This window comes from Vipera berus (assembly GCF_964194415.1).
Source record: "Vipera berus genome assembly, chromosome: 12".
Lineage (NCBI taxonomy): Eukaryota > Metazoa > Chordata > Lepidosauria > Squamata > Viperidae > Vipera > Vipera berus.
Window position 1 is genome coordinate 18,785,680 of NC_138215.1, and position 27,063 is coordinate 18,812,742.

Genomic DNA, 27,063 nt, shown 5'->3' on the forward strand with positions numbered 1-27,063 from the left:
GAGCGTCTTTTGAACGCCGGACCCTCAAGGACACTCTGCATGTTTTCTTTGCTTCTTGCATGAGAACTGAGCGCTACGGCAACACAACCTGTTAAATTATTCTCTTTATTTAAAAACCCGGCTCCATCTTGTCTTCTGTTGGATCGTCCGTGGCTGGAAGTCTTCCAGGCTTCCCCTGACTTTGCCAAGCAGGGATGGGGGGGGGGGGAAAAAGGAGTCCAACTTCCCAGGAATTCTGGTCTTTCCTCCCCCCCCCCCTCAAATACCTCCGGATTATACTCGAATGAGACTCAGATCCTGTTCTTGTAGTTTTAGAAGATGGCTTTTCCCATTTTTCCTGTTATTTTTCCTCAATGGAAGGAAATCAACTCAACGTGGAATGGTGTGTAGGGCCATCCAGATGGACCCTCAAACATCTGTTGCCTTCATCTCAACCAGTTCTGGATGCCCATCGCCAACTCACTGGTGGCTTCCTTCTTCCCAATTGCCTGGAAAAACCTGGAACATTTTCTGTCTCCGTTTTTTGGGTGGTTCCAAAAGAGGAGATTTGTTTTTGTTCTTTCTCACTCTCTCTCTCTCCTCCTGAGCCCGCATGCTTGCCGGAAAAATTCCAGCAGGACTTGTGTGTCTGGTCCAGAACAAAACCCCCTCCCCCATTGCCAGTGTTAAATTATCTTGTGGATGGAAGGTGTGTGGTTCTTTCTCAGCCTTTGCAGACCAAAGTAAGTTATTGTTATTTATTATCGCGCAGCAGCAGTGGAGTTGAGAATTTGACCAAAATAATAAAAGAACAAATATCGGATGAGAAAACCTGCCTATTCTTGTCTTCTATACCGCTTGGCCTTCCTGAAAGTTAAGGAAGCTGTAGTTCCTCGGATGAACTGGACTGCAGCTTTCCAGTCTCTTTGGACAGTTGATACCAAATTGTAAAGTTTAATTTGATAGTAATTCCGTTTGGTAGTAAAGCTGAATCTGGATTCTGGTGCCTCTCGGCAAATGGGCCCAGAATGTTTTTTAGCAGCGTAATCAAGTGCACTGTCTATTATTATTATTATTATTATTATTATTATTATTATTATTATTATTATTATTATTATTATTATTATTATTATTATTATTATTATTATTATTATTATTATCAATTCAATTCACAGTTTGGGATTGGTAAAAACTTAACACTTCAAGTCCTAACCAAGGATCTAAGGGCTATTAAGGTAACATCTGAGTATAGAGGCAGCTCTGAGTAAGGTGATTTTTTTTTGCAAAGTCAGGATATTCAGGTCTAATAAGTTCAAAATTTCCATGTATCGAGGCAGCCCTTTGGGTATTGCTCCAAGGGTTCCTATTACTATTGATACAACCATTAATTTCTTGCTCCACAATTGTTCAACTTCAATTTGCAGATCGCGAACATTCCGTTATTTCTTGTAGCTCTTATTATTTATTTGATATTTTTCTAGCTTCACTTCATTTTTTAAAGGTGCCTCTGTCTCACTTAGTCACTCCCTCAAAAAAAAAAGTACAATTCTATATCAAGAACGGTTCCATAAAATGTATAATTTGGCTATTGGGCAAGGGAGAATTTACAAGACTTCACCAGCTTTCTTCACAGATGCAAGAATAGCCCAAATTCCGACAAAAAGTTTTCAAGAGCTGGGATTTGATCTGGCCAGGAGCAGACTGGCCTTCTCTGGATGAACAGAAAAATATCTTGTAATTCTTTATGTTCAAGTATCAGCGCTCTTTTTTCAAATTGGACGTTTCTCTGAAAATGGGGAGATTTCCCGCAAAATCAACACAATGGCTACATAGTGTGACTACAACAGTGTCTCTCTGCCATCATCAGCTCCAGTTTGTGAGCCTGAATTGCGGACCTGCTTATTCATCACTAATGATTCGTGTATTTGCCAATCGGATTAGGAGGCCAAATTATGTGTTCATCGCAATTTATTTATTTATTTGCAAATCAAATGCCCAGATCCTTGAATCATGACTTGATTGAGGTGTGTGTGGGGGTATGCGCTTCAGTCACTCATGATTTTTCTTTTTAACTTCTGCATTGGGACCTCTGTCATCTCTTCCATCTCTCTGTCATCTCTTCCAAAAAATGGAAAACTTTTCCTTCCTTCCTTCCTTCCTTCCTTCCTTCCTTCCTTCCTTCCTTCCTTCCTTCCTTCCTTCCTTCCTTCCTTCCTTCCTTCCTCCGTGCATCTGACTGTCAGGTGTTCCTGTCTGACACTTGTAACCTCTAGCTAAAAACAGGCTGCCCCAAGAACTGCTCCCGGCAGATCAACACCAACTTTCCCTTCTCCCTTACCGATCTGGGATTTTCTGGTGGTGCCCTGTCCTAAGAATAACCAAACCAGTACTTGAGTGGCCTCTTCAGGGTTTCAGGCAGTTAGTTTCTTGGCAGCAGCCTGGAAATGGTCAGCCACGACCCTTCTGGGCGGCTTGGCTTCCCAGGACAAGGTTCGGGGCTCAGCAGGGGTGCAACCCCCCCCCCTTTTAAACGCATTTAAAACTGGCAGAGTTCTTGGGAATTGGATGCTGGGCGCTGCAGCTTCCTTCCTGGTTGGGGGTGTCTGTTTGCAGACAGAGAAGCGTTGTGGGGGGCAAAAGGCTCCTGCCCGGGACCCTTCCTGGGCGAAGTTCACGTGTCTTTCCGACAGCCTTGTCTTCTGAGGGGGGGGGAGGGGGGCGACGGACGGATGGATTTCATCAGCTCATCCCCCTTAATCACCTCGCACGGAATCGGCGGAGCAAATTGCTCTCAATTAGTAGCTGAAGTGAACCCGACTGCCCTCCCCCCTCCGGCCGGGATCCTCCCTCGCCCCCTCCCTTCTCCGCGCCCCCCTCCCGGAGGGGGGGGGAAGGGAAAGATCTGGTTTCACGGGAGATGTTTTAAGCCGGAGGCGAAATTGATGGCGAGAACAATGTAGGATATTGATGGCTCTCTAGAGATGCCTCTGCAGGACGCCCCTCCCCCGGGCAGGTGTCGCGATGTGCCGACCCCCCCCCCCCAAACACACACTCACAGACAGACGCGCGCCTTTCTAGGATGCCCCAAAGCAGGGACTCCTGCTTGAGCAGGGGGCTGGACTAGATTACAGCGTTTCCCAACCTTAGGAACTTGAAGATGCGTGGACTTCAACTCCCAGAATTCCCCAGCCAGCTATAGCTGGCTGGGGAATTCTGGGAGTTGAAGTCCACGCATCTTCAAGTTCCTAAGGTTGGGAAACGCTGGACTAGAAGACCTCCAAGGTCCCTTCCCGTTCTATTCTGACTGATGTCGCTTCTCCTACTCCTGGCCCAGGGTCTCCGGATAGACTGGGTCTGGCTGAGGAGGACGGGGCTTCCACAGAGCCAGCGGGGGTCCAGGCCCTCCCTCCCTCTTGTAGCCGGGAGTTCCGCAGGGAAAAGGCGCTGCGGCGCCGGCGGGGAGCGAGGGCAGCGCAGCCGGGCGGGCGGGCCAAGCGCAATCCCCGGAGAGCGCGATCCTTGATTAATTCGCCCGTCTAGACGGCGGCGGCGGCTTATCGGCTCTGGCATCGCCTCTCCCAGCCAGACCGCGGAGGGGGAAGACGGGGGTCCCCCCCCACCCGGATCCGGGGATTGACCCGACTCCCACCGGCGGCGGAGGAGATTCCCCCCAGCCTCAGCCTGGCCAGGGGTCTGGGGGCTGATCTGCCAGGGCGTGGAGTTGGGGGGGGGTTCAAGGCAGGACTAGCCCCAGGGTCTCTCAGCCACCCCCTCTCCAGGGGCACAATGCGGGGGGGGGGGAGGAGGCTGGCGGCTCCCCTGAAAAGGGGAGCCCCTCTTTTCCTGGCAAAAAACCCCACCTTGCTTGCCAGGTTAGAAGCTCTGAATAGGACTTTAGGCAAGGCTCTCCAACTTTAAGCAAGCCCGGTGGACTTCAAGTCCCAGAATCCCCCAGCCAGCCATGTCCGCAAGGCTGAAAGTTGCCAAAGTTGGGAGACCCCTGCTTTAGGGCAGCGTTTTCCAACCTTAGGAACTTGAAGATGCGTGGACTTCAACTCCCAGAATTCCCCAGCCAGCCATGTCCGCAAGGCTGAAAGTTGCCAAAGTTGGGAGACCCCTGCTTTAGGGCAGCGTTTTCCAACCTTAGGAACTTGAAGATGCGTGGACTTCAACTCCCAGAATTCCCCAGCCAGCTATGCTGGCTGGGGAATTCTGGGAGTTGAAGTCCACGCATCCGCATCTTCAAGTTCCTAAGGTTGGGAAAGGCTGCTTTAGGGGATCCAGCTTAGCTTCTCCCCCATCAGTTTTTCTCCTAGGCAACCCTAATTTCACTTGGGGGGGGAAAATCCCAATATTTCGGTGGGGGTAGCATTCTTTCTAGATTAACAAAAAAGATTTTGAGGCAAAGGATAAGTAGAAAAACCATGACACCCCCCCCCCCCTCTCCAGAAGCCTTATGGAGTCACACTTCTGCACTGGCCTCGCTGAAATTTCAGCCACGGGGCAAATATTTATAAATATATAAGCTCTAAATTCCACTTTTATTTTTATTTTTTTATTTTATTTTAATCCCATTTATATCCTGCCCTTCTCCGAAGACTCAGGGCGGCTTACAATTTAAGCACAAACCAATGTGCTTAGCAATAGCCTTCATTCTATGTATTTTCCACGGGTCAAGGATACCCAAAGTGTTCCTTAGCTAGCAGTAATTAAATGAGGGAAGAAACGGGATGCGTTATGCGTGAGGTGCAACTAGAATAAGCTGTTTCTGATCTTTGGACTGACAACCAGAGGGTGGGGGAGGGGGGCTGAGACCTCTGGCACTTGCAGTGGGGGTTTATTCCAGTTTGGGACTGGCCTCTCACAACCACCGTCTGCCTTTTAAGATGCAGAGAAAGTCTTTCTGGAGAAAAATATGGGGGTCTCGGCCCCAACCCAATGTGCTGGTTTATCTGATCTTAGGGAAGAGCCAGTCAGTGTGAAATCACGCTTTCTCCTCTGGGAAAAATGATGAAGCAGAGAAGCAAGGTGAAAAATGATGGAGAATGATCCCCAATGGAGCATCCACCCCAATTTGGGCCCTACAAGGCCATACTTGCTTTCTGAGGACCAGGAGAACAACCCGTGTAGGACTTTCCTTAGGTAGACCTTGCAGAAGGACCTCCAGGAGAAACATCTCCTTCGGTTTGGTTCCTGACTCTGGAGGATGGGACACACGTATCTCAACACTACTTCTAGATCATCTCTTCCAGCCTGACGATGCTTCCGGATGTTTGGTCTTCAGCCTCTTCCTTTTCACCCCTGGCTACGCTACCGTGATCATTATAGGAGCTCAAGTCCAACTCTCCAGGAGTGAGCAGACTGGGAAGGAGGAGGGCTTGTAGGATATCTACCAGAACGAGAGGAAAAATCCCAACTTATTTGGCCAAGAAAGCCTTCTGGGTAAACGTTAGATGTGGCAATCCAACTCTTTCAATTTAGTGACTCCATTTTTGCAGGCCTTTCTTTCTTTCTTTCACAAATGTCGATCAGAAGAAATATTCACGCGAAGAGACTGATGTACAGAACACAAACAGAGGCCAACTACAGAATTCACAGTGGCAGAAAAGAGTCTATTCCTGTACTTATCACTGTGAGGAAGAAGATAATCAGGAGTAAGAGGACCTGCCACATGTTATCTTAATCCCTGGAAATACCTCCTGAGGGGCGTATTTCATTTACTCGACCGATATCCTGTCTTTTTGTTCAAGAGCTCAAGGTGGCATTCATATTTTTCTTTTATACCAACAGGAGATGCTGAGGGTGGGATGAGAAGGGGGTGTGTGTGTCTTCCTGGTGAGAGTCTACCACCTAAAAGCGATTCAGAATATGTACTTTGAACCTCACATAGACATACCACCTCTGGGCTGTTCATGATAGCATTGCTCCAATATTTGAAGGGCTGTCATCAAGAAGAGGAGGGGGGTCAACTTATTCTCCAAAGCGCCTGAAGGCAGGTCAACATGCAATGGATGGAAAGTAATCAAGGAGAGAAGCAACCTAGAACTAAGGAGAAATTTCATGACAGAACAATTAACCAGTGGAACAACCTGCCTCCAGATGCTGTGAATGCTCCAACATTGGAAGTTTTTAAGAAGAGACTGGACAGCCATTTCTCTGAAATGGTATAGGGTTTCCTGCCTGAGCAGGGGGTTGGACTAGATGACCTCCAAGATCCCTTCCAACTCTGTTCTTCTGTCATTTCCTGACAGTGAGAACAATTAATCAACAGAATGGCTTCCCTCCAGAAATTGTGGGTGTTCCAACACTGGAGGTTTTTAAGAAGAGAATGGACAGCCCTTTGTCCAGAATGATATAGGCTCTCCTTCTTGAGTAAGGGGTTGGACTAGAAGACCTCCAAGGTCCCTTCCAACTCTGTTGTTCTGTTTCTTTAAGCTTCTGCATGAACCTGAAACCTTAAGAAAGGTTTCAAAGCTGTTCTACTTCTGTTTGTTAAAGCAGCAACATCTAAGAGGGCTTGGAGGTTCAATCATCTGAAAAATAAAACAGAGTCATGTCATACTTCCAGCGCTCACTTCTGAGAATGACGATACTTGATGATGACACGAATGCAATCCAACCTCACGTGTTCCAATATTTCTTTTTAATGAACTTAGTGAAAATTACCACTTACAGAGAAGGAAAACGGCCATTATCAAAATGCCCGACGTTTGCAACATGCCCACAAAATTTAAAGTGAACCGGAACCGGTGCCCCAAATAATATTCTCACCTGGGGTTGAAATTCCTGTAGCTTATTATCTACATCGAGAACGTTGTGCTTCCTAAAAAAACCAAAAACATTGGAAGCTCGGATACCAACAGTTTGTACAAAAAAACAACAACAACAACCCTCCAGACAACCAAACAACATAAATTGCTTTAGGAAAAAGTCTTTAGAACAGGAGACTGGGAAAAATATTACTGAAATGAAAGGAACAAATGTAGAAAACATTCATTAGTTGGTTTCTATTTAGAACAGTGGGGGTTTTTTCTCCCAAACTTGGCAACTTTAAGAGGTGTGGACTTCAACTCCCAGAATTCCTCAGCCAGCCGAGAGTTGAAGTCCTCACTTCTTAAAGTTGCCAAGTTTAAAAAAAAACAAAACCCCACTGATTTAAGAGGATAGTTTTAGCAGCATTACAAAATGCCAAATATTCTACTGTGTAGAAAAACAGGACCACAAAGGTGAGTGAGAAGGGGTTCTGCAGGATGTGGTCAAATAAGCTAAGATGGGGCCCACAGATATAAAATTATGTGGCTGCAATTGCCATTTTGACTTTTTTGACCTCCTGCGGGACAGCTGGGCTTCAATCTATCATTCAGCTGGTTATATCAAACTACAACACTCACATTAGTGAGAAAACGCTGGGAGTTATAATGCCAACTGGAGATGGCAGATTGCAGAAAGATATACACTCCTAATAAAAGAAATCTTTGTTTTTCCAAAACCATGAAACAGGATTTCAAAATATGTACAAGTCTTCCGACCGAAGTAGTGCAAATGATACGTTTTTTTAAAATATATATATATATATATATATACCTCTCTCTATGTATATTTATCTACAATATAGGCGTTGCCAAGATCGAAGAATCTTTCCAACGACATCTTCAAGACAACCAAAATTGCTTAACAAGGGGGAAAAAACCGTCTTGGAAAAACAAAACAAAACAATTAAATAAATTATCCTTTTTTCTCTTTCTTCAAGAAAAACTGCCGGGCGTCTTCCCAGGTCTGCTGAGGGAACCTGTTTAACAGCTCCAAGTAATCTTGAAAACCGAAGAATGTTTCTGCCAAATGAAGAACACAGACTTACTTTAGAATTATGTTGGGATAATCCTTTGCTGGGTTTGGGGCTAGAGGTCTCACTCAAACCCTCCTCCCCACCCAGATTTGCCTTACCTTGGAATCTATTTTCTGCTTTTTAAAAGAAGCTCGGTTTAAAAAAAAAAGTAATTTAGCATTGGGTCAACCTTACGCAGGAATCCAAGATCCAGCAGGAACTTCCAGTTTTCCCACGAGCTGTTTCCTAAAACACCACCGTTGCGAGGTTTGAAGACGAGACCACGGTTAATTTGATAGCCTGGATATTACTTACCCTTTTGTTGTGAAGGCTGGTTGTCTGTTTGGCTAGAGCCTTGTGTAGAATCCTACAGAAACAAAAGCCCAAATGTGGTCCAGGTTTCTCCGAAACACAATACAGCCTGGATTTCCCAGCAAGAGCCAAAAATCTATGCGAGCCGACTCGGAAAATGCTTCCTTTAATACAAGGCTTTCCTATTTAAAGGTTGTCAAAACAGCCACGGTTCTGATAGGTTTTAGCCGGAGGAAAACATAGAAGCACAAGTAAACTTGGCTTTTTTAAAAAAAAAAATAGCTTCCCCCCATTTCTAAAAATGAATACTTTTTTTTCTTTTTGGAAGGGGTGTCATTATTATTATTATTTTCTGTTTGCTTGCATTTGGACAGCGAGTTCTGTGCTTTTGCATCCCTGTACGTGCAACCTGATCGGATTCTTTCTGCTTGGCCCAATTCCCCCATATGGTAAACATTTTATTTTCCAGTCTAAGGGCTAGATTCTCACATTGGACCTTTGTCCCCCTCCCCAAATGAAACAGGATGCCGGCCTCGGGAAGGCACTCATTGTGTCTCCCCACTAGAGCACGCAACTGGAAATCCAAGTATCCGTGTAAATCTGTTTTTCATTTTGCAATATCTGGGAGAAGAAAATAAACTCAGCTTTTTATGCAGCCTAATTGTTTGTTTATTTGTTTGATACTATTTTATTAGATTTTATTTATTTATTTATTTTAAAGAGAAATCAGATTACTAAACAAGTTCGACAGGCCAGAGGAAGCTAAGTTGTCTTCGGGTTACAGAACCGGAGAGGTTTATGCTAACAATTTTTTTTTTAAAAGATATCAACACTAATTAAAATTAAGCTGGATTTAACTGAGGCTGGTTAAAACAATAGTTCATTTTTCATGTAAGCAATCGATGCTTTTGTTTTTTTATAAGTTGCAGTAGCCAAAATCATTCACAGTTGCTACTTTGTGCTTTCAAAAGAGTTGCAGAAGAAAACTTCCTGCATAAAAATGCATTTCATCCTTCCATTCTTCATTTAATGAATCTGATCTCTCGGTTTTATGATCTGAGCCTTGTTTTTCGTATTTTGCTGCTATTGCAGTATATTTTTATGTACTTATTTACAATTTCACTCTCGAATATAAATATTGCCAAGTCTCGCAGAAACTGCTTTAAATGGATGGGAAAAAAACGTTTAAATCTTTCAACCACTTTACAGATTTGCAACAGGTTAAGCACTACAAATTTGGAACGTGTCTGAAGGTTGATAGGAGCAATTAAATGTCAATGCATGGACATGTGCACATAAATAAACATTGCTTTGTACAAGCTGATTATTAAAGTAGACTGCTGGAATGCCAAAAAAATGTGCATCCTTACACACATAAAAAAGAATGATTGTTTATGTAAACTGGAATTTCTGATCTAAACATTTAGCATAGCTGATATTTATTGCCACTGGCAACAGGATCTAAAGTTCATATCTGTAATTAAAAAAAATAAACCCTCCATTCTATTTAAATATGTGTCAACATTTACATTTTGGTATCAGTTGCATTACATTAAAACTAGATCTGTCTGTTGAATGGGATCATGGTATCTGTTTCAGGAGTTTACCTGCATCTTAGAAAGTATCAGCTGTTCAAATTTTTAGCAGAGTTGACTAGGCACATTTTAAGAAAAAACATCAGCCGATAAGAGTATTCTCCAAAAATACTTAGCAAATGTTTACGAGATAAAACTTTGGACCATGAACAAGCCTTTCATTTGGGAAAAAATGGAAAACTTGTCATTCCTTTCTCCCTCCCTCCCTCCCTCCCTCCCTCCCTCCCTTCCTTCCTTCCTTCCTTCCTTCCTCTTTCAAATTACTAGGCTTTTTTTAGACAGAAATCTCTGTGTGATGACTTCACATCAACCAACGTTTACCTGAATGAAGGTGGCCAACAACACACAGCTCATTTCTTGCTCCAGGATGATCTTGTTTTGTGGGTTATTGTAACAAGCGGCAATTAGTGTCGGAAAGAGGATTTTGATCAGTCGAGGGTCGCTGAAATACTGGAAAGGCAACTGGCACAGCTTCTGCAGGACGGTGGGATGGCGGCCGGATTGCACAATCACCTAAAAAATGCAGAGAGCACCACGTTACAGTCGGCTGTGCTGACAGATTTCCCCAACCGCCTGGAAAAGGAGCAAAATCAAGTTATGAAGCCAAGAAGCGTTTGTATTAATTAAGAAAAACAACAAGAATTTTTTTTTTACTTTAAACACTGATTTCGGACTGCACCCTCCATCCAGCTACTTCCTTCTTTTTTCCTGTACTTGCAAAACTACACAATAAGAATTTTACCGAAAATGCAAACTTTTTAATTCTTCAGTAACGACAGAAAAAGGCAAAAAAAAAGGCAGTTGATACCTACATGTAGCTTAGACAGGGAGAAAACACGTGTAAAGTTGTAGTAACTGTGGTGAAAGATTAAGGAAAGTAGAGATTTTAGGAAAGAGCTGATCCTAACGACAAGCTTTTTGGAACAACCAGAAAAGACGATGAAACACGTATAGCAGAGTTAGGATTCTGAGCAGCAGCTGAATAAGATCCTCCCATTAGGTCTTTTTTTGAAAAATAAAATAAAATCTCGATTTTTACTAATGCCTTTGACGGGATTGTTTAGATAAATGGAGCTGCTGTCAGGCAAGGCAAACTTTACAGCAGAAGTTATGCTAAGCAATGCTCTTACTGATTTCTTCCAGGGAAAAATTCTTCAGTTATTTAATTCCACATAATAAAGAAACGGTAGATGACATCAGCTTAGGCTCAAGGGACACTCAGGAAGATAATAGCCATCATAAAATTAATGATAAGGAGGAGGAGGATGGTGACAGGCAAAAGAACCGTTTGACCCACATAGGACTTTCTCGCCTCCAAGGAAACTCCTCCAATTGAGGACGGCAGTAGCTTTTTCTAAGGTTGCGATTCAGGAAAAAACAATAACTGCACGTTTTACAGGTATACACAGCAGGGCCAAGCTGCGCTCCAAATTAAAACCAGAAGGTCAAAAAGGAAAAGAGAGAGAGAGAGAAAGAGAAAGAAATGGTTAAGAGGCCAGAGGAACATAAATTACAGGGATTTACAAGTTTCAAAGAACTTTTAACAATTCGCTAAGAACACATTCTCGGTTCATAATGCAGTTCGGGTCAAGCACGGATCGACCAGCGCAATAGTTCACATTTTTTAGTTCAATAGCGAAAATGAAATTGAAAACCTTCCAGTGAATACAAAGAGGAACCCCTTAAGTCTCCTAAATCCAAATGGAATTTTAAATACACAGGCTGTGGGAGGGTCCACTCTCCCTGCGAGGCAGGCAGGGGTTGTGGCTTTGAATGACACCCCTCCCTCGAAAAAAGCAGGATCGCAACTGAAGTCCTAAAAGTCTTGAAGCTACATTTTAATCAATATAGCCAGCTTCATCCAACGAGGTCTGTTCTTGCTGAGGTGTGCATTTCTTATTTTCATGAAAAACAAAACAAAAGTTGTGGGTTTAGAAAAAAGCCCTTTTTACAGATTTTTCAGTGGTTAAAATTACCCCCAGCAAACGTTCAAAACAATCTGCTTATGTGGCCGCATACCTTGCAATGTTCACAAATGTTAATTCTGAAAACCCAACCTTTGCTTCTTTTTTTGAGTATCTTCCAAAAATAAAGCTGCTTACAAGGAAAATGTGTATTTCTATCTTATCCTTTACTAAGTCGTATATCTAACCTTGGGATATAGAAGATTATCATTAACCGAGGGATATGGGGCTATGTTGGTTATTCTACGTGTGCAATAATTGTTCTTTGTCTGACTCAAGGAAGTGGAATTTAAAATAGCCGCTTAAAAATGCTTTTATTAATGGGCTTGCCTTTTTTGTTTGAAGACTGCAAATCTATCAATCTTATAATAAACAAACAAGCAAAGCAAAAGAAAGCAAGGGTGCTTCCTCGCCAGACGGCTGAGAGTGAGTGAAAAATAAGATTTGTTCTAGAAACTGTTGCCCATTGCTCCTCATTTCGGGAAAGACAAAACTGTTGAAAAACAATTTTGCTGACCACTTTCACGGATGAGGAACGCTAGCCAGCCTCACGACTGCAGGTGAAACAGGTCTGAGATTTTTAGAAATTAAAAATAAGGCCACATGTTGGGTTCCTGTAGAATCCTTCCAGAATCCTGTAAGAATCATTGGAAAAACTTTTCCAGAACTTGCATGCTAAGCAGCAGCATAGAACAAGACTGTTTCAAGAGGAATTTTGATTCCCCCCCCCCACCTCCAGTTAAACCAGCCTGATTTCAGGGGGTTGAGATGTGGACTCAACAGGCTGCTTTGATCTTTGGTTTATAATACATTTCTTAACAAATGAAGGCTTGTAAGGGTCCTTGAAAAGGTCTACTCCCAAGTTAATGGAAAAGGCAACCAAAAGGCCAAATTCTTGGAAGATGCAGATATTGGGGAATAAAGCCTTATTTTACGCCTTGTATTTTACTGAATGAAAAGCAAGATTCCTAGTTAACACCACTACCTGTTTTAACAAAACATGGAAGGTTGGTTTTTTTCACCTGGCTAGCTTAACTACCTGCAAAAGCTCGGTGGAGCTCTCCCTACACACTCACTTTCGTTCCTTAAACACAACGCTGGTGTGAGAGTTGTGCTCGGATTACGGGACTTCTGCTTGGTGGCTTACACACCCTTTTTGTGCCAGAACCGGGGGCTAAGATAGCGCAATGTTGAGTTGGCACCTTGGCGAGATACGTTCAAGCTACTGCTTGTTGATACCTCCAAAATCACACTAGCTCGTTCACCAAACGTAAAGCCTCACCTTATACACAGCAATGAAACCTTGGATAGCCAATGTTTAAATCTCATTAAGAGTAGGAAAAGCCACACGTGAAACGGGTGGCTCCATCAAGGACTGGGCAAAAGGAGGGATGTCCAACAAGACAACTCTTGTGAGGAGCACTGCCATGATCTGCTGCCAGAGAAGACCATTTCTTCCTGACCTCAGAAGAAGGCACCTTCTGGAGGACTCTTGATTGATCCACCCTGATGGCACCTCCCATCTGCTGTTTTCATCACGTTTCTGCTTCTCCTCTTTCACTTCCTCCTTCTTTCTTGGAAGGCTTATTTGAACTTTAGGTTTTTTTCAGCTCTATGGGCAGGCAAAGAAAGCCCTAACCTGTAGGAAGAAGCTCCAGAGATATTTTATGGAACCTACACGGCTGAATCCTGGCTAAATACGATAGAGAGGGTGAGGATTAAACTACCGGCTATGAAATGAAAGGGTATTGTTGGGGCCAAAGCGGACTGCCTTTTAAGCAACATTCTTATCCAACTTTTTGTTAACTCTTAAAGGTTTTCATTTTTTCATATTTAATGCTTTTAATGCTCTAATGGTTTCATATTGTTGCTTTATGATGTAAGCCGTCTGGAGTCTAGGACAGCGAGATGGGCAGCACATAAATAATAATAAATAATAATAATAAAATAAAAAATATAGGTAGTTCTTAACTTACAAGCAGCTCATTTAGTGACCATTCAAAGATACAACGGCACTGATAACTTATGACCATTTTTCACGTTTACGATCATGGCAGCATCCCCTGTGGTCACATGATCCAAAATCCAGACACTTGGCAACTGTCTCATATTTATGACGGTTGCCGTGTCCTGGGGGTCATGTGATCCCCTTTTTGCAACCTTCTGACAAGCAAGGTCACTGGGGAAGCCAGTTTCACTTAACGGCTGCAGCGATTCACTTAATGACCGTGGCAAGAAAAAGTCGTAAAATGGGGCAGACCTGACATAACCAATGTCTCACTGAACGACAGGATTTTGGGGCTCAACTGCGGCCGTTAAGGTGAGAGTTACCTGTAAAAATAAAATCATAAAAATCAAATCAAAAGCAGAAACGGGCTGGTTTGCGTTGGATGGGTGTTCTGCAGTGGGTCTGCATTCCCCCAGTAGGGTCAACCGCCTTTGGAGGAATGCTGGGGTTAAAAAGTTCTGGGAGACGCCGAAAGAGAGACCACACTCAGAATCTGATAAGGGGCTCCGTGGGGCGATAACTTGCATTGACTGACAATTACAGGAACCCATCATTTGGAGTCCCTGCCGTCTAGCACAATGGGCCATTTAACCACTGAAACGCATTTGGGTGAGGTTATTTATAACTCTATAAAAAAAGAAATCCTAGTGTGATGGAGCTCTGGAATGTACCTTCTCCGGCTTTCAAATTAGATCTGCATTATTTCTTTGCTACTCTATAAACAAATCCGGGGTTGTAACCGTTTAATCAGAAGGATATGTCATCTTGGGAGGGGGAGGTCAAACTCTTTACCCATCTGTTTCTCGAAGGTTTAACACTAGAAAGGCTTCGTGTTTTGGAGGGGGGGGGTGAGGAAAGGAGGAGCTCTTTTTTTTTTCTAGGAATATTTATCACGTTTCCTCCCCTATAATTTGGTGGACATGCAGCTGGCTAGACTTTGAAAGGCTAAATCTTTCTCTTAAAGGAGTAAATAGTGTTGGAAGGTGATCAATTTGGCTTTAAAATGAAATTTTAAAAATGAATACAGGATAACTCAGTCGGAAGGGACCTTGGAGGTCTTCTAAGCCTTCTTACACGTGTACGGAAGATGCATTTGCACAAAGCAAGAACCGGAATCGAAGGGAAACGTTCAAGGACCGCATCCACCACTGCCGCTCAGCCCAGGATCCCAAACCTCAAGGACAACCGGCCCTGTGTGTGTCAGGACTAAGCTAGCAAAATGACTGTAACGGTGACACCTTTTAAAACGTTGCCTAGATTGTCATCTTAATCCAATTAAAAAGAATAAACAAGCCTACATTGGAAACGGATAAGCAAGCTTTAAGCCAAATGGAGCTATGACTAACAGATGTAAGTAAGTCTAGAGCTGGTGGGTGGATGGAAGACTTAGTAAGGGAGTGAGAAGGCCCTGTAGACCTTCTTGTTATAAATGTAGACAGATCCCTTCCCTGCAAAGATTATTCTACAGACGCCTTTTCATGCCGAGTTTAATGTGCTAATGACATGGAAACAAAGAAGAGATCTGTAGAAGTGAATTATTTTTTGGCATCATATGGCGGCGGTGGTCACCCTGTACATTCTGGCGGTGAACCACCAAGAGCTATTCAGCTCTGCGGGGCCCGCAAAACATCAGGGGCGCTTCTCAGCACCTGAATGGGTCACTAAGATGGACAGATTTTGATAGAAGAGCGCCTAGGGTGGAACGGTGGGGTCCTTGGTGCTCTCTGATTTGGGTGGTTTTCTTGCAGGCGTTTCATGGCCCAACTAGGTAATGTCATCAGTGCTGTAGGGGTTTGCAGAGAGGAGGAGGAGGAGGAGGAGAAGGAGGAGGAGGAGGAGGAGATGGACTGTGTAGTCCTTGGTGCTCTCTGAGCTTGCTGGTTTTCTTGCAGGCGTTTCTTGGCCCAACTAGGTAACGTCATGAGTACTAGAGGGGTTTGCAGAGAGGAGGAGGAGGAGAAGGAGGAGGAGGAGGAGGAGGAGGAGATGGACTGTGTGGTCCTTGGTGCTCTCTGAGCTTGCTGGTTTTCTTGCAGACGCTTCATGACCCAACTAGGTAACATCATCTATGCTAGAAGGGGTTTTCAGTTCACAAAAGGGCAAAAATTGTAAAGCTGTTGGTAAATATTATGCTGTCCGAGTTATAATTTGGAGCACTGGAAGACAAATGCCTGGTGCATTGTAAAAAAAAATGAATATGCAAAGGTTATTTTTTCTTTCTTTGCTCTTTTTAGAAATTCCCAATGCGGCGATGCGGAGGAAACAAATTCATTCGTCACTCATGTTAATTTAATTATTGGACCCCCTTCAACTGTCCAATATAAAATGCAAATGTGCTCCAAAGTTGCCAGCCACCACGGTGTTTACTAATTAGATCAGAGAGCAGGAGAAACCGCCCCCCCGTCCCCAAGTGGCACAGGATGCAAGGAGCCTGTTAATTAACAGCAATAGTTTTAATTAAGAAACGGCAACTTTTGTGAAGCCCTCAATTGGCCGTGTCATTTCTAAGCGGGGCTGAAGCATTTGTTCTTCTTACCCAGGATTCCCTCTGGTGCCCATCCGCGGTATCGTGGGACCTGTTAAGCTGACAGATGAGTGATGAAAGGGGCTAATGAATAGGGAGGGAGATTTTTGTGGCATAGGGGTAGTTTCCCCCCCCACCCCACCCCCCCAGTTGTGAGTTAGGGAATAAAAGGAGGCTAAATCTCTTTCGGGGCCCCCAAAAAACGATATAAACGAAAGCTCAGATCATGAGGTTTCCCACCAAACGGAGCCCATGGCCAGGAGTTACGGGGAGGTGACCCGGCCTTGGAGAGCAGAACATTTCCAATGGTTGCCTATCCAGGTGGGATGTCTGTGGCGACAGTCCATCCTGCAGGTCGCCATTTTTGGTGGTTTCCTTCTTTGAAAACGTTTCGCTTCTCATCCCTGAAGCTTCTTCCCTTCGGAGCTGAAGGGGCTTCTCGGATGGGAAGTGACAGGCTTTCAAGGAAAAAAAAACAAACAAACACCTGAGGAAGTCCACTTGCCTTTTGGAAAAAGCATCTTTGGGACATCCGGGTTGGATTGTAAAAACAACGTTTTACGTCCCTGGACGGCTGATTCCGGAAAGGCTTTATCAGAGCAAGGGTGTGCCTAGTTTGTTATGCTGGTTATAGCAGATATAACCAATCTCTTTTTCATCAGAAGGTGACAAATTAAATCTGCTCTGGGTGCAAAAAAGTGGTGGAGGTAGTCCTCAACTTACGACGAGTTGCTTGGTGACTATTCACAGTTACAGGACGACGGACCTATCCTGGGGGCTTCTTACAACTCGGATTCGCAGTTCTGACAGTTGTCCCTGCCCCCCCCCCATGGTCATGTGACCAAACTTCAGACGCTCAGCAACCAGGCTGCATTTATTGTGTCCTGTACTCACATGAGCAGATTATACATTGGTTTTTGGGTTTTTTTTTGGAAAACTGGCATTGATTACCAGTTTTCAGTCAAACTGCATGCCGGCTGAGGAATTCTGGAAGATGAAGTCCACGCATGTTCAAGGTTGGGAAACATTGGGCTGAAAACCTATAAGCAGGCCTCCATACCTGGTTGTCTGGATGGTTGACAGTGAAGTAGCCCACACAGACAATGACTTCGTGAAGCAGCACTTCGCAGGTGTGGTGGGAACAGTGCCAGAGCAGGGAGCTGATGATGTGCCGAAATGCCAGGGAGAGACCTTCAGCGCCAACCACAGACTGGAGGGAAAGGAGAGAAATCTTAGAGGCATCTTCTACAAACATCCGACTGAATCCAAGGATTTTAATTTTTTTTTAAAATAGGTTAAGCCTGTTTGGGGCCTACTCTCCATTTTGGGGGGATTTCCACCTAATGTGCCCCCCAAAAGATGTTATGGATGGTGTGGGCAATTGGGGAGGATCTTGCCAATAGCAAGAGGACTTGGTATTTCAGGTGGCATTGGATTCCCAAATTAAGAATCTGTAAAATCAAGAAATAGAAAAGAATCCTGTCAAATCCAAGTCCAAGTCAAACCAAGTCAAGTCAAGTGAAGACAAGCCAAGTCAGGTCAAGTCAAGACAAGTCAAGTCAAGTCACTCAGATGGCTTGATTGAAAATCTACCCACAGATTATAAAAGAGCTTCCTACCCCACAGCTTAATCAAAGCCATTTATTACTATTGGAAGAGGCGTCATTCCCAAAGCTATTTTCCTGTGGGGAAAAAAAATCAGTAATCAAGGACAAAAAACGTGTTGAATTTCAGATACTAAACAGACAGGCAAATGTGTATGTGTGCGCTGAACACAAGCCAAGATCAATTGATGTTCTCATCCAGGCAACTCCGGCTTGTTTTAATGAAGCCCAAATAGACGCAACTCAAATACGCTGGGGTTTACTCCTGCCCTTGTCTCTTTTCCCCTTCTTGGGAAGGTCCCGCTATGAGCAATTTCAAATCCCTTGGTGGCAAGGATTGACTCCATGAAACTAGAGCGCACTACTCTTGCTTGCAGTTCCTATCAGCTCATTATACCGACACACTCTACCACCGAAGCTGGGTTCCTACTACTTGATAGCTTTGAACGCTCTGTGCAATTGGTCCGTCCCTGGTCTTTGAGACCCGGCTATGTCTCCATAGCTAGGTTATTGGCCTGGCTGCTTTTCAACGCCCAATCAAGTCAAGTGTACAGGCTGACACAACCTCCCAGCCACCATGGCTTGAACGCAGCTTGACGGATGGGCTGCAACTGCCTCTGTAAACTTGCCCGGACCGTCTTTTCCCTCTCCAGAAGTTTGCAAGGACAGGGAGTGCAAGCCCGTTCTGCCTCCATTTGCATGACTCCAAATGTATTTCCCCCCCCTTGATCGCCCACTTGCAAAGAGCAACCCTTTAAAATCTCATTGTTTGGCAAGTTATAAGCAAAGGCAAAAAAATCCTGGCTAGCTGAGGAGTTTAATGTGTGTTGGATGTGGGAGGAGGAAAAAAACGGGCAGGCAGGTTACGGCAGAGGGATTCGGGATAAGGCGGCTTTATCGGTGCAGCCCGGAGGCTCTATTTAATAAACATGTCAGCCAGAAAAAGCGATGTGGGGTCAGAGGGGAGAAGGGAGGCAGGAGGCAGGGACATCAAAGCCTGCCCACTTGGAGGGAGAAGCAGCCTCTCGGTGGGAAAAGAGCCACTGGGCGCAGAGGGTTGGCTCTGGGTTGTTTAGTTTGGTGGGCGACGGGCTAAAATCGTATGGAGACGAGCGGACTAAGGCTAGCCCCAAATTCATCTTGCGACTGGGGATGGCAAGTCATTTGATTCCTAGTGTACTTACTGGCAGGAGGAGGAGGAGAAGGAGGAGGAGGAGGAGAAGAGGAGGAGGAGGAGGAGGAAGAGGAGAAGGAGAAGGAGAAGGAGAAGGAGGAGAAGGAGAAGAGAAGGAGGTGGTGGAAGTTCTCAAACTTTCCTGTCTCATCAGTCTGACTTTTCTTCCTAGTAGGGGTGTCTAAGTTTTCCTCATTCCTCTTTTTTACCTTTTCTGTCATCTGTTTAGCTTACAAGCCAGGCCAGAAGAGACTCTCTTCATAGTTTACACTCACTTTTGGCTAGATGCCTCCAAGATGCCACAAAGCTGTCCAAGCCCAACTGAAATCTAGTGAAAGACTTGGGCATAGTCGTGCCACGATGCCCCTAAGAGCGGCGGCGGGGGGGAGGGGGGGAGAGGAATGCGATGCCCTCTGCCCCTCCCTGATCATTTACTACTGGAGATGATGTGCCAACATTTTCTTGGCCATTTTCTTTTTCCCAAGAGAAGTGGTCTGTGTTTATAGCCTCCCTCCGATAACAAGTGGCCTCAGGGCACCAAAGATTGTATATAAACATTAACATTCTGGTTTGTTTCCCCCCCCCCTTCGCTGAGGAACTGCACATCCCCTCTACAACCCCTTTTCATGGCGGTTCAGTATCCTGCCGCTGCTTCTTCCTGACGCCTTCCCGCTGTTTAGATGCTCGAGATAAATGGATGACATCCTGAGAAACAACCCTTGCCACTGAAATATTCTTTCCGCGTTGCCTAATTTTTTCCTGCTTGAGCATTTCGGACCGTAAATGCACGACCAACACTTTTTAAACAAATTAAAAAAACAAAAAAAAAACCAAAGAGGGGAAAGCGATCGACTGCTGAATTTGAAGAAATGCAGATGCTCTTTTATTCAGTGAAAATAAAACATCCAGCTGGATCGGGGCCTCCGGAGAGAGAAAAAGAAGAGAGGATTCTTGCAAACTGAAAATCAAATGGCTTTTAAGAAAGCAACTCGTCTGAATTTCTTGGGACCTTGACTTACCACTCTTAAGGGAACGCGGAGATTAAGGTCGTTAGCAACAATGATCATAAAGTGGGTCACCGCGTGACTGGATCTGATTTTGCAACTTTTTTTTCTTTTCCAGAGCCCAACTTGATTCAGATCGTGGCCGAGGTTTGTGGAAATGAGGATGTTGTGTAGCTCAGAGAAAAACCCCGGCTAGCTGTGGTGGTTCTCAAGAACCAGAGCGGGCCACGCTTTGCCAATCGGTTAGAAGAGGCAGTGCAGAACTGTCACACGTGCACAAACAGAGAAGAGCAGCCAAGCGGCAGCTTGTGACTTCCGGACAAGCCCTACCTGGAAAGCGGACAGATCCAGCACAGCAAAGCTGTTGAAGAAGCGCAAACTCTGGAGAGCGACCTGCAGGGTGCTGGCCGCGAAGCTCTCCTTGGGACTGGCCGCGCTCAGCTCCACGAAGGTGCCGTGGAAGAGAACGCAGTAGAGCATGTGCAAAACGCCCACCAGATCTGTCGCCTTGAAAGCCGCCGTCAGCCCGGTGGGATCCGGGTGGGTCTCGGCAAAGATGCTTCCGGACCTGCCAAAGGAAAGAGCGCAAGATCCATCCGTTACTTATTTATTAAATTGACTGCACCGCTCCATCTCGCTATCCGAGCTTGGCTGTTGGTGATGCTCAAGCTTCTGTCTCAAAAACACAAGAGAGGCAAGAAGGTCCAAAGCTGAATGAAGACATGCCAGCCGGATGTTTCTGCGCTAGAATTCCAGCCGTCGCAAGCAAGAGTAAGGCTTGCTGGGAGTTCTAGTTCAGCAGCGCTTCGGAGAAAATTTGCCAAAACAGATGTTTGGGCTTTGGAAACAAGGGAAAAACGATGGCCTTCTACACCCCTCCACAAAAGGCAATTTTAGTAAATAAGCGAAGTGTGTGTGTGTGTGTGTGTGTGTGTGTGTGTAGAGTCATGTGACCAGAGGGGGAGGGGGCACCAGTCAGAATTTCAGAACAAGGTCCTAAGTACCAATGGGGAAGTCTGTTCTAAGTTTGAGTGGTTGCTAAGCAACCGGTCGTAATTTGAGGACTAGCTGTAGGTCAGCTATGCTCACAATGCAGGTAGTCCCCCATTTAGTGACTGTTCAAAGCGCTGCTACGTGTGAAAAACGGTCCTAAGTCCCTTTTTCCCCCAGTGCCGTTGTAACTTTGAGCAGTCGCTAAACGAACTGTTGTAAATTGAGGACCACCCTGGATTTCCGCAGCCGGCAGTTTGCAGCAAGGGCTGAATGCGACTCTTTGCCAGCAGCAGGCAGCAGCACCCAATCCCCAGCCGCTCCTTCCCTTTTATTGGCCACCAAGCAGACAAACCAGACATTAACTTAATTACTGCAATAAAATGCGACACAAAGAAGCCCATATCCCTCGCTATCCTTTTGACCTGACCTTTCCAACACTGTTCCTGGCAGGGGCTCACCCTGTAGGTATGCGAGTGCTTCCTAAGCCCCTGATCAGTGAGGTGAGACTTTTCTGCCCCCTCCCCACTTTCCAAGGACCTGTCATTTACCGTCAGCCTATTTTATAGGCATCATCACAAAAGTGTTATCAGACTGGATTGTGAAACCATTTCGGAATGTTCCGACTTCATCCATCCTTAGGCCGGGCTGAGGAAGAAATTGTAAGCCGCCAGGGCTGGCCTGCCTTGTATAATTCATCACATATATTTTTTTCCCGTAATAAGAAACGAAACTCTTTTAACTTCACGGAGATTTGGGAAACGGGTTTCTGATTAGCAACCCGGGGGCTAATCAGAAATGGTGAGAAGCTTCAAAAAGTCTTCTGGAAGGCTCTCAACACCGTTGCACGTGGAGACAGCCAAAATTCTGATTTATTCTTTCAGCATCCGGTGGGTGCTTGGAGTTAAAAGAATTAAGAAGGCTTAAAAGCATATGTGGAAGAGGAGCAGGAATGACGTTTTTGAAGGGCGAGACTTATTTTGCGGATCCACATATGGATGGATGGATGGATGGAGATATCTTATAATTGTTCCAATGAGCTTAGAGCCGTGTTTCTCCACCTCAGCCATTTGGAAATGGGTGGACTTCAACTCCCAGAATCCCCCAGCTAGCATGCCATCTCAATTCTGGGAGTTGCAGTCCACAATTTCTGGGAGTTGATGTCCACATCTTAAAGTTGCTGAGGTGGAGAGACACATGCTTAGGCATGGTTTTCCCTGGGACATTTACAACCTCGGCTTGCAACCTGCTTGAAGAGACTTACAGCAGGTCCTCGCACATGTGACTATTGCAGCATTTGTATGACTAAAATTCAGGCGCCGGCATGTACTGAGAATGGTTGCAAAATCCCAGGGTCATATCCTGATCACCGTTCGTCACCTTCCCAGACGCCTTCTGACTTCAGCCATTCTGAGGCTGGCTGGGGAATTCTGGGAGTTGAAGTTAAAGCTTGCCAAGGTTTCCAAACGATGGCCTGGGGGGTCTTTGTTCCCCATGGTTTGGTCAGGATGCCTGGGGCAGAGACACACACGCCCAGGAGTTCTCTTCTAACCTTTCATTCCAGACATACCTTTCAAGGCAAATATTTCTACAGTGGCTTAAGGGGTCGGGTTTCAGGGCTAGGGGCCGGGAGACTGGCGCTTGCAAAAAAGGGGCATCCTCTGTGATGAAGTGGCCGTGAAAACGACAGCGCCACACTTGCCTGCCGTTGACGGTGAAGCACAGCTGACACATCCCGTGCAAGGCCGCGGTGGAATTCTGCAAGAAAGCCGCCGTTTTGGGCGTTTCGTCAATTGGGCCTTGGATGGAGAGAAAGCAGCAATTCAGCTTCTCTATTAATCCAATGTTCACCATGTAGCTAGCAGAGGGAGAGAGGGGAGTGGGGAAAAAAAAGGAAAGAAATAGATGCTATCAACGCAGGCTGCATTCTTGTTCTATGCATCCATTTTGATCCATTCAAAAATCATCCCCACCACCAACATCACCCCCATCCCCATCTTCTTCTTCATCTTCTCCTCCTCCTCCTCTTCCTTCTTCATCATCATCATCCCAAATCAATCCATTGCTAGATGAAGGCCTTTTTATTTAAGGCAATTAACCATGCTGGTCCAAACAACGCTGATAGATAGAAGCTTTTCAAATTCTCAGTGAAAGAAGGCAACTGGCCCAAAGGTCACCCAGTCACTTCCCCTGACTTAAGGAGGACTAGAAGTCCCTAGTCTAGCATTTTAATAATTACCACTGGCTCTCATTCATTCATTCATTCATTCATTCATTCATTCATTCATTCATTCATTCATTCCCACGTGTAAAGGTAAAGGTAAAGGTTCCCCCGCACATGCGTGCTAGTCGTTTCCGACTCTAAGGGCCGGTGCTCATCTCCGTTTCAAAGCCGAAGAGCCAGCGCTTGTCCGAGGACGTCTCCGTGGTCATGTGGCCGGCATGACTAGACGCCAAAGGCGCTCGGAACACTGTTACCTTCCCACCGTAGTGGTCCCTATTTTTCTACTTGAATTTTTACGTGCTTTCAAACTGCTAGGTTGGCAGAAGCTGGGACGAGTAACAGGCGCTCACTCACTCGGGATTCGACCCGCCAAACTGCCGACCTTCCGATCGACAAGCTCAGCGTCCTAACCCACTGAGCCACCGCGTCCTAATATTCCCACGTGTGCATACAAACATATTTACAGTAATTTAGTTTAAGAGAATCAGCGTGCTCTAAGGGTGAAGGCACAGGGCTAGAAAGCAGGAGACAGAGTTCTAGTTCTGCCTTAGGGACAAAAGCTGGCTGGGTGACTTTGGGCCAGTTCTTCTCGCTCAGCCCAACCCACCTCACAGGGGAAAACAGGAAAAGGAAGGAGTATTAGGTATGTTCGCCACCTTGAGTTACTTATAAAAACAGCAAAGGCGGGATTAAAAGACCTTTAAAACAGTGGCCCTTTCCAAAAGAGTTGGGGCAACCACTCAAGAATGCAAAAACAGGATGACCAATGGAATTCTGGACACTGTAGTCCCAACCTTTCTGGATGGCAGAATCAAGGTTGGAAAATTAAAACATCTGATCGGACTCTTACCTGATAAGGTCTTGTATCCTATTGTTAAAAACTTCAGCTTGGGAGGTCTTGTTTTTCGTTTCTTGAATCAATTTTGTCGCGCAAATTTGGTTATTGGTGTTAGGTACGTCGGACATCAGAGAGCCAAACACCACAGCCAGGATCCTCAGCACTCCAGTTATTAGACCTTCAAAGACTTGCTTGTTAATTGCTCTCCCAGAGGTTGCGTTGTGATCATCTGGGACGTACAACTAGACACAAGCACAACGCAACGGAGAATAAATCTACCCCAAAGTAGGTATTGTGCTCAGAATGTTACCCTCCATTGTTTTGCCAGCAAATTAGACCTCATCCTTAAATTATAACTTTTGAAACAACAAAGCATTTTGCTCCCCACTATTTATTTTCGGCTTTGGATAGTTAAAATATCGTGCAACTTCCTTCGCTTAATAAAGGTTATCTGAACGTTATCTGCTCTTTGCAGTCTCTTTGTTTATCGGTAGCCTGACCCGACTCTTTAACAACCCTCTCTAGGTGTACAGGTCACACCTAGAAACAATTCAACTCAGAGGTGATGAGGAGAGAGCCTCAATCTTCCCTGCACAATTTCTCTTTAAGTTGATCTCAGGGAATGGAGTCTGTTCGAATTCATGTTCTTGGATGAGTAAGACGGGGAGTTTTCTCGTGTTTCCAAGTACCTTATTTTAACAGTTCCTACTCAATGTCTGCATTCCGTTAAATGTGCTGAGAGGGCATCTTATTGGCTCGCCTCCGAAGGTGCTCAAGGATTAAATCAATCCAAGAAATAATAATCAGGATTAAAGTCAGGATTCAGTTTTTCCCCTCTTTGGGTTGGTTGGCCTTCCCTCTTAGAAAAGGTTAATCCTCAACTTATGACCACAGCTGACCCCGAAATTTCTGTGGCTAAATGAGACAGGGGTTAAGTGTGCTTTGCCCCATTTTACCACCTTTCGTGCCACGGTCGTTAAGCGAAACTGGCTCCCCCCCCCCAGGACACAGCAACCCATCATAAATATAAATCAGTCGCCAAGTGTCTGGATTCTGATCACCTGACCCTGGGGATGCTGCAATGGGTTGTAAGTGTGAAAAGTGGTCATAATCCACTTTTTTCAGTGCTGTTGTAACTTCGAACGGTCTCTAAACAAACGGCTGTTAAGTCAAGGACGGCCTGCCTTCTCTTCAACCTGGCTTATTCAGTACTGCTTTGATTATGAAATGGGCAGAAGAGGCTTTTTAGGCAGGGCTGAAGTTCTGGAAATGGTTTCTTCAAACGGAGCTGTCCAGCTGGAAGTTGCTGCTGAATCTAGACTTAAGATTAGAAGCCTAATTCTAGTATTGAGGGGGGTTAAGCCTAGACCTCCCAGGATGTTAAGCCTAGATTTTTAGGTTAGCATCTGCTCACGTTGAGGAATCGTGGTTTGGAAAATCAGTTGCCCTATGATTGGCATGGCTTAAGTATTAAAAAAAGGAGGCACACCCTAAGTAGAGTTGTATCTAGAAGGCTTCTGAATGCTACGGAAGAGGCTCAGGGTTACTCTCTCTTAAATTTGGGCTCATAATTTGAAGACGGGCCCGCTCGCACCTTTAGTTAAGCAAAATGTCCTAGGCTTCCTGGCTGCTTATCTGGCTTTGGTTTCAGAAGAGGCCTTCCAGGTCTTCTAGTCCCAATTCTTGCTCAAGTAGGGGGAGCCTATAACCATCTCAGGCAAATGGCTGTCCAATCTCTTCCTGAAAACCTCCAGTGTCGGAGCATCCACAACTTCTGGAGGCAAGTCGTTCCACTGATTAATCGTTCTCACAGTCAGGAAATTTCTCCTTCCCCTCCTGCCTCAACCAGTGGAAACAGACCGGGGAGAGATGAACAGGAAAGATGTACTTCAGTAACCCAAAAAACCACTTTTGCGTCCTAAAATTGGCGATGGTCTTGGTGGATTTAGAAGGGGACCAATGAATTCAGATGGGAACATCCAGGGCCTTTTCAACAGCAACTAAACCTGGCAGCTAAGCGGAAGTTGTATGTCACTGCTATCGTTTTCGGTCCTTGCTTCACACCCTTTATTATGTGGAGCTGCCTGCCTGTTTTGGGGGAATGTGATCACCCGCACGACTCTTGGAGCCCAGGGATCTCCCTCCGAAAAATACAGCACACCTGGGGCTCTCTAATTGGTAGGAATGTCCTTGCCGTTCTCATGATGATTGCTTTAATATCATTTCCTGACAGTCTGATGTACGTTAAAACAGTGATTATATTAATCAGGAAAAATGAATAAAGTCTCAGCTTTGGGTTCTCCGTTAATCTAAAGTAGGTGGTCCAACCAGGAACGACGCAGGGGAACCGTCGCAGGGGGCATCCAAAACACATAATTTGGCATTCTCAACTCAAACCTGACTGGGGGAAAAAAAGCCAATTCCACCATGATTCCACCAGGAAAAACTTCTGTTTTAACTGCACAAGAGTGAGCTGGATCGTAAAATGCAGCTGTTGCATAGTTAGCACCGTATCCCTCTCGAGGGAATAGGGTAACACTTGGAGACAAACAAAAAATCAAAACAACATGCGCGTTTTTTTACATTATTGATTAGCTCTGGGCCTGGAGTTAGTACTTAAAATTCATTGTCATTGTCCGTTCCTGGGGACCAGCCAAGTTGAGAAGTGAGAAGAAGACTTTGGCGCCTGGCAAGGAGAATTAATATACTCCTTACGTACAGGGATGCCGAACTGCGGAGTAGGTAAGCTGAAACTACCTGAAAACGTAGAAGGAGATCAGGTTACTCCCAGTTAATTTAGACAAAGTGGAGTAATTCCTGCCGGGTGACTTGGGTTTTCTAGTTGCATGGAGGTGTAGTTCTTCGAAGGCAAGCACACCTCTTCGACGAAAGAAGTCAAATCTGCGGGCCATTTGAGCTATTTCCTTCAAAGGTCAACCGTTCTTCTGCTCAACCCTGAGCACAGATAGTCCTTGACTTACGATCATTCGCTTACTGCAGGGGTAGGCAACCTTGGCTCTTT

General features: G+C 45.1%; 1 protein-coding gene across 2 annotated transcripts in view; it reads right to left on the minus strand.

The window, feature by feature from the left end:
- Nucleotides 1-6,605: 6,605 nt before the first annotated feature.
- SCAPER (S-phase cyclin A associated protein in the ER) overlaps nucleotides 6,606-27,063 on the minus strand; it is a 79,739-nt gene continuing 59,281 nt past the window's right edge. For both annotated transcript variants that reach the window (XM_081337629.1, XM_081337630.1), the window contains 7 exons: nucleotides 24,054-24,283; nucleotides 22,682-22,837; nucleotides 20,320-20,557; nucleotides 17,268-17,417; nucleotides 10,033-10,224; nucleotides 8,120-8,171; nucleotides 6,606-7,811 (listed from right to left, as the gene is read on the minus strand). In XM_081337629.1, coding sequence (XP_081193755.1) covers nucleotides 7,705-7,811; nucleotides 8,120-8,171; nucleotides 10,033-10,224; nucleotides 17,268-17,417; nucleotides 20,320-20,557; nucleotides 22,682-22,837; nucleotides 24,054-24,283 — 1,125 coding nt within the window. In that variant the 3' untranslated portion in view covers nucleotides 6,606-7,704. The remainder of the gene's footprint in view (nucleotides 7,812-8,119; nucleotides 8,172-10,032; nucleotides 10,225-17,267; nucleotides 17,418-20,319; nucleotides 20,558-22,681; nucleotides 22,838-24,053; nucleotides 24,284-27,063) is intronic.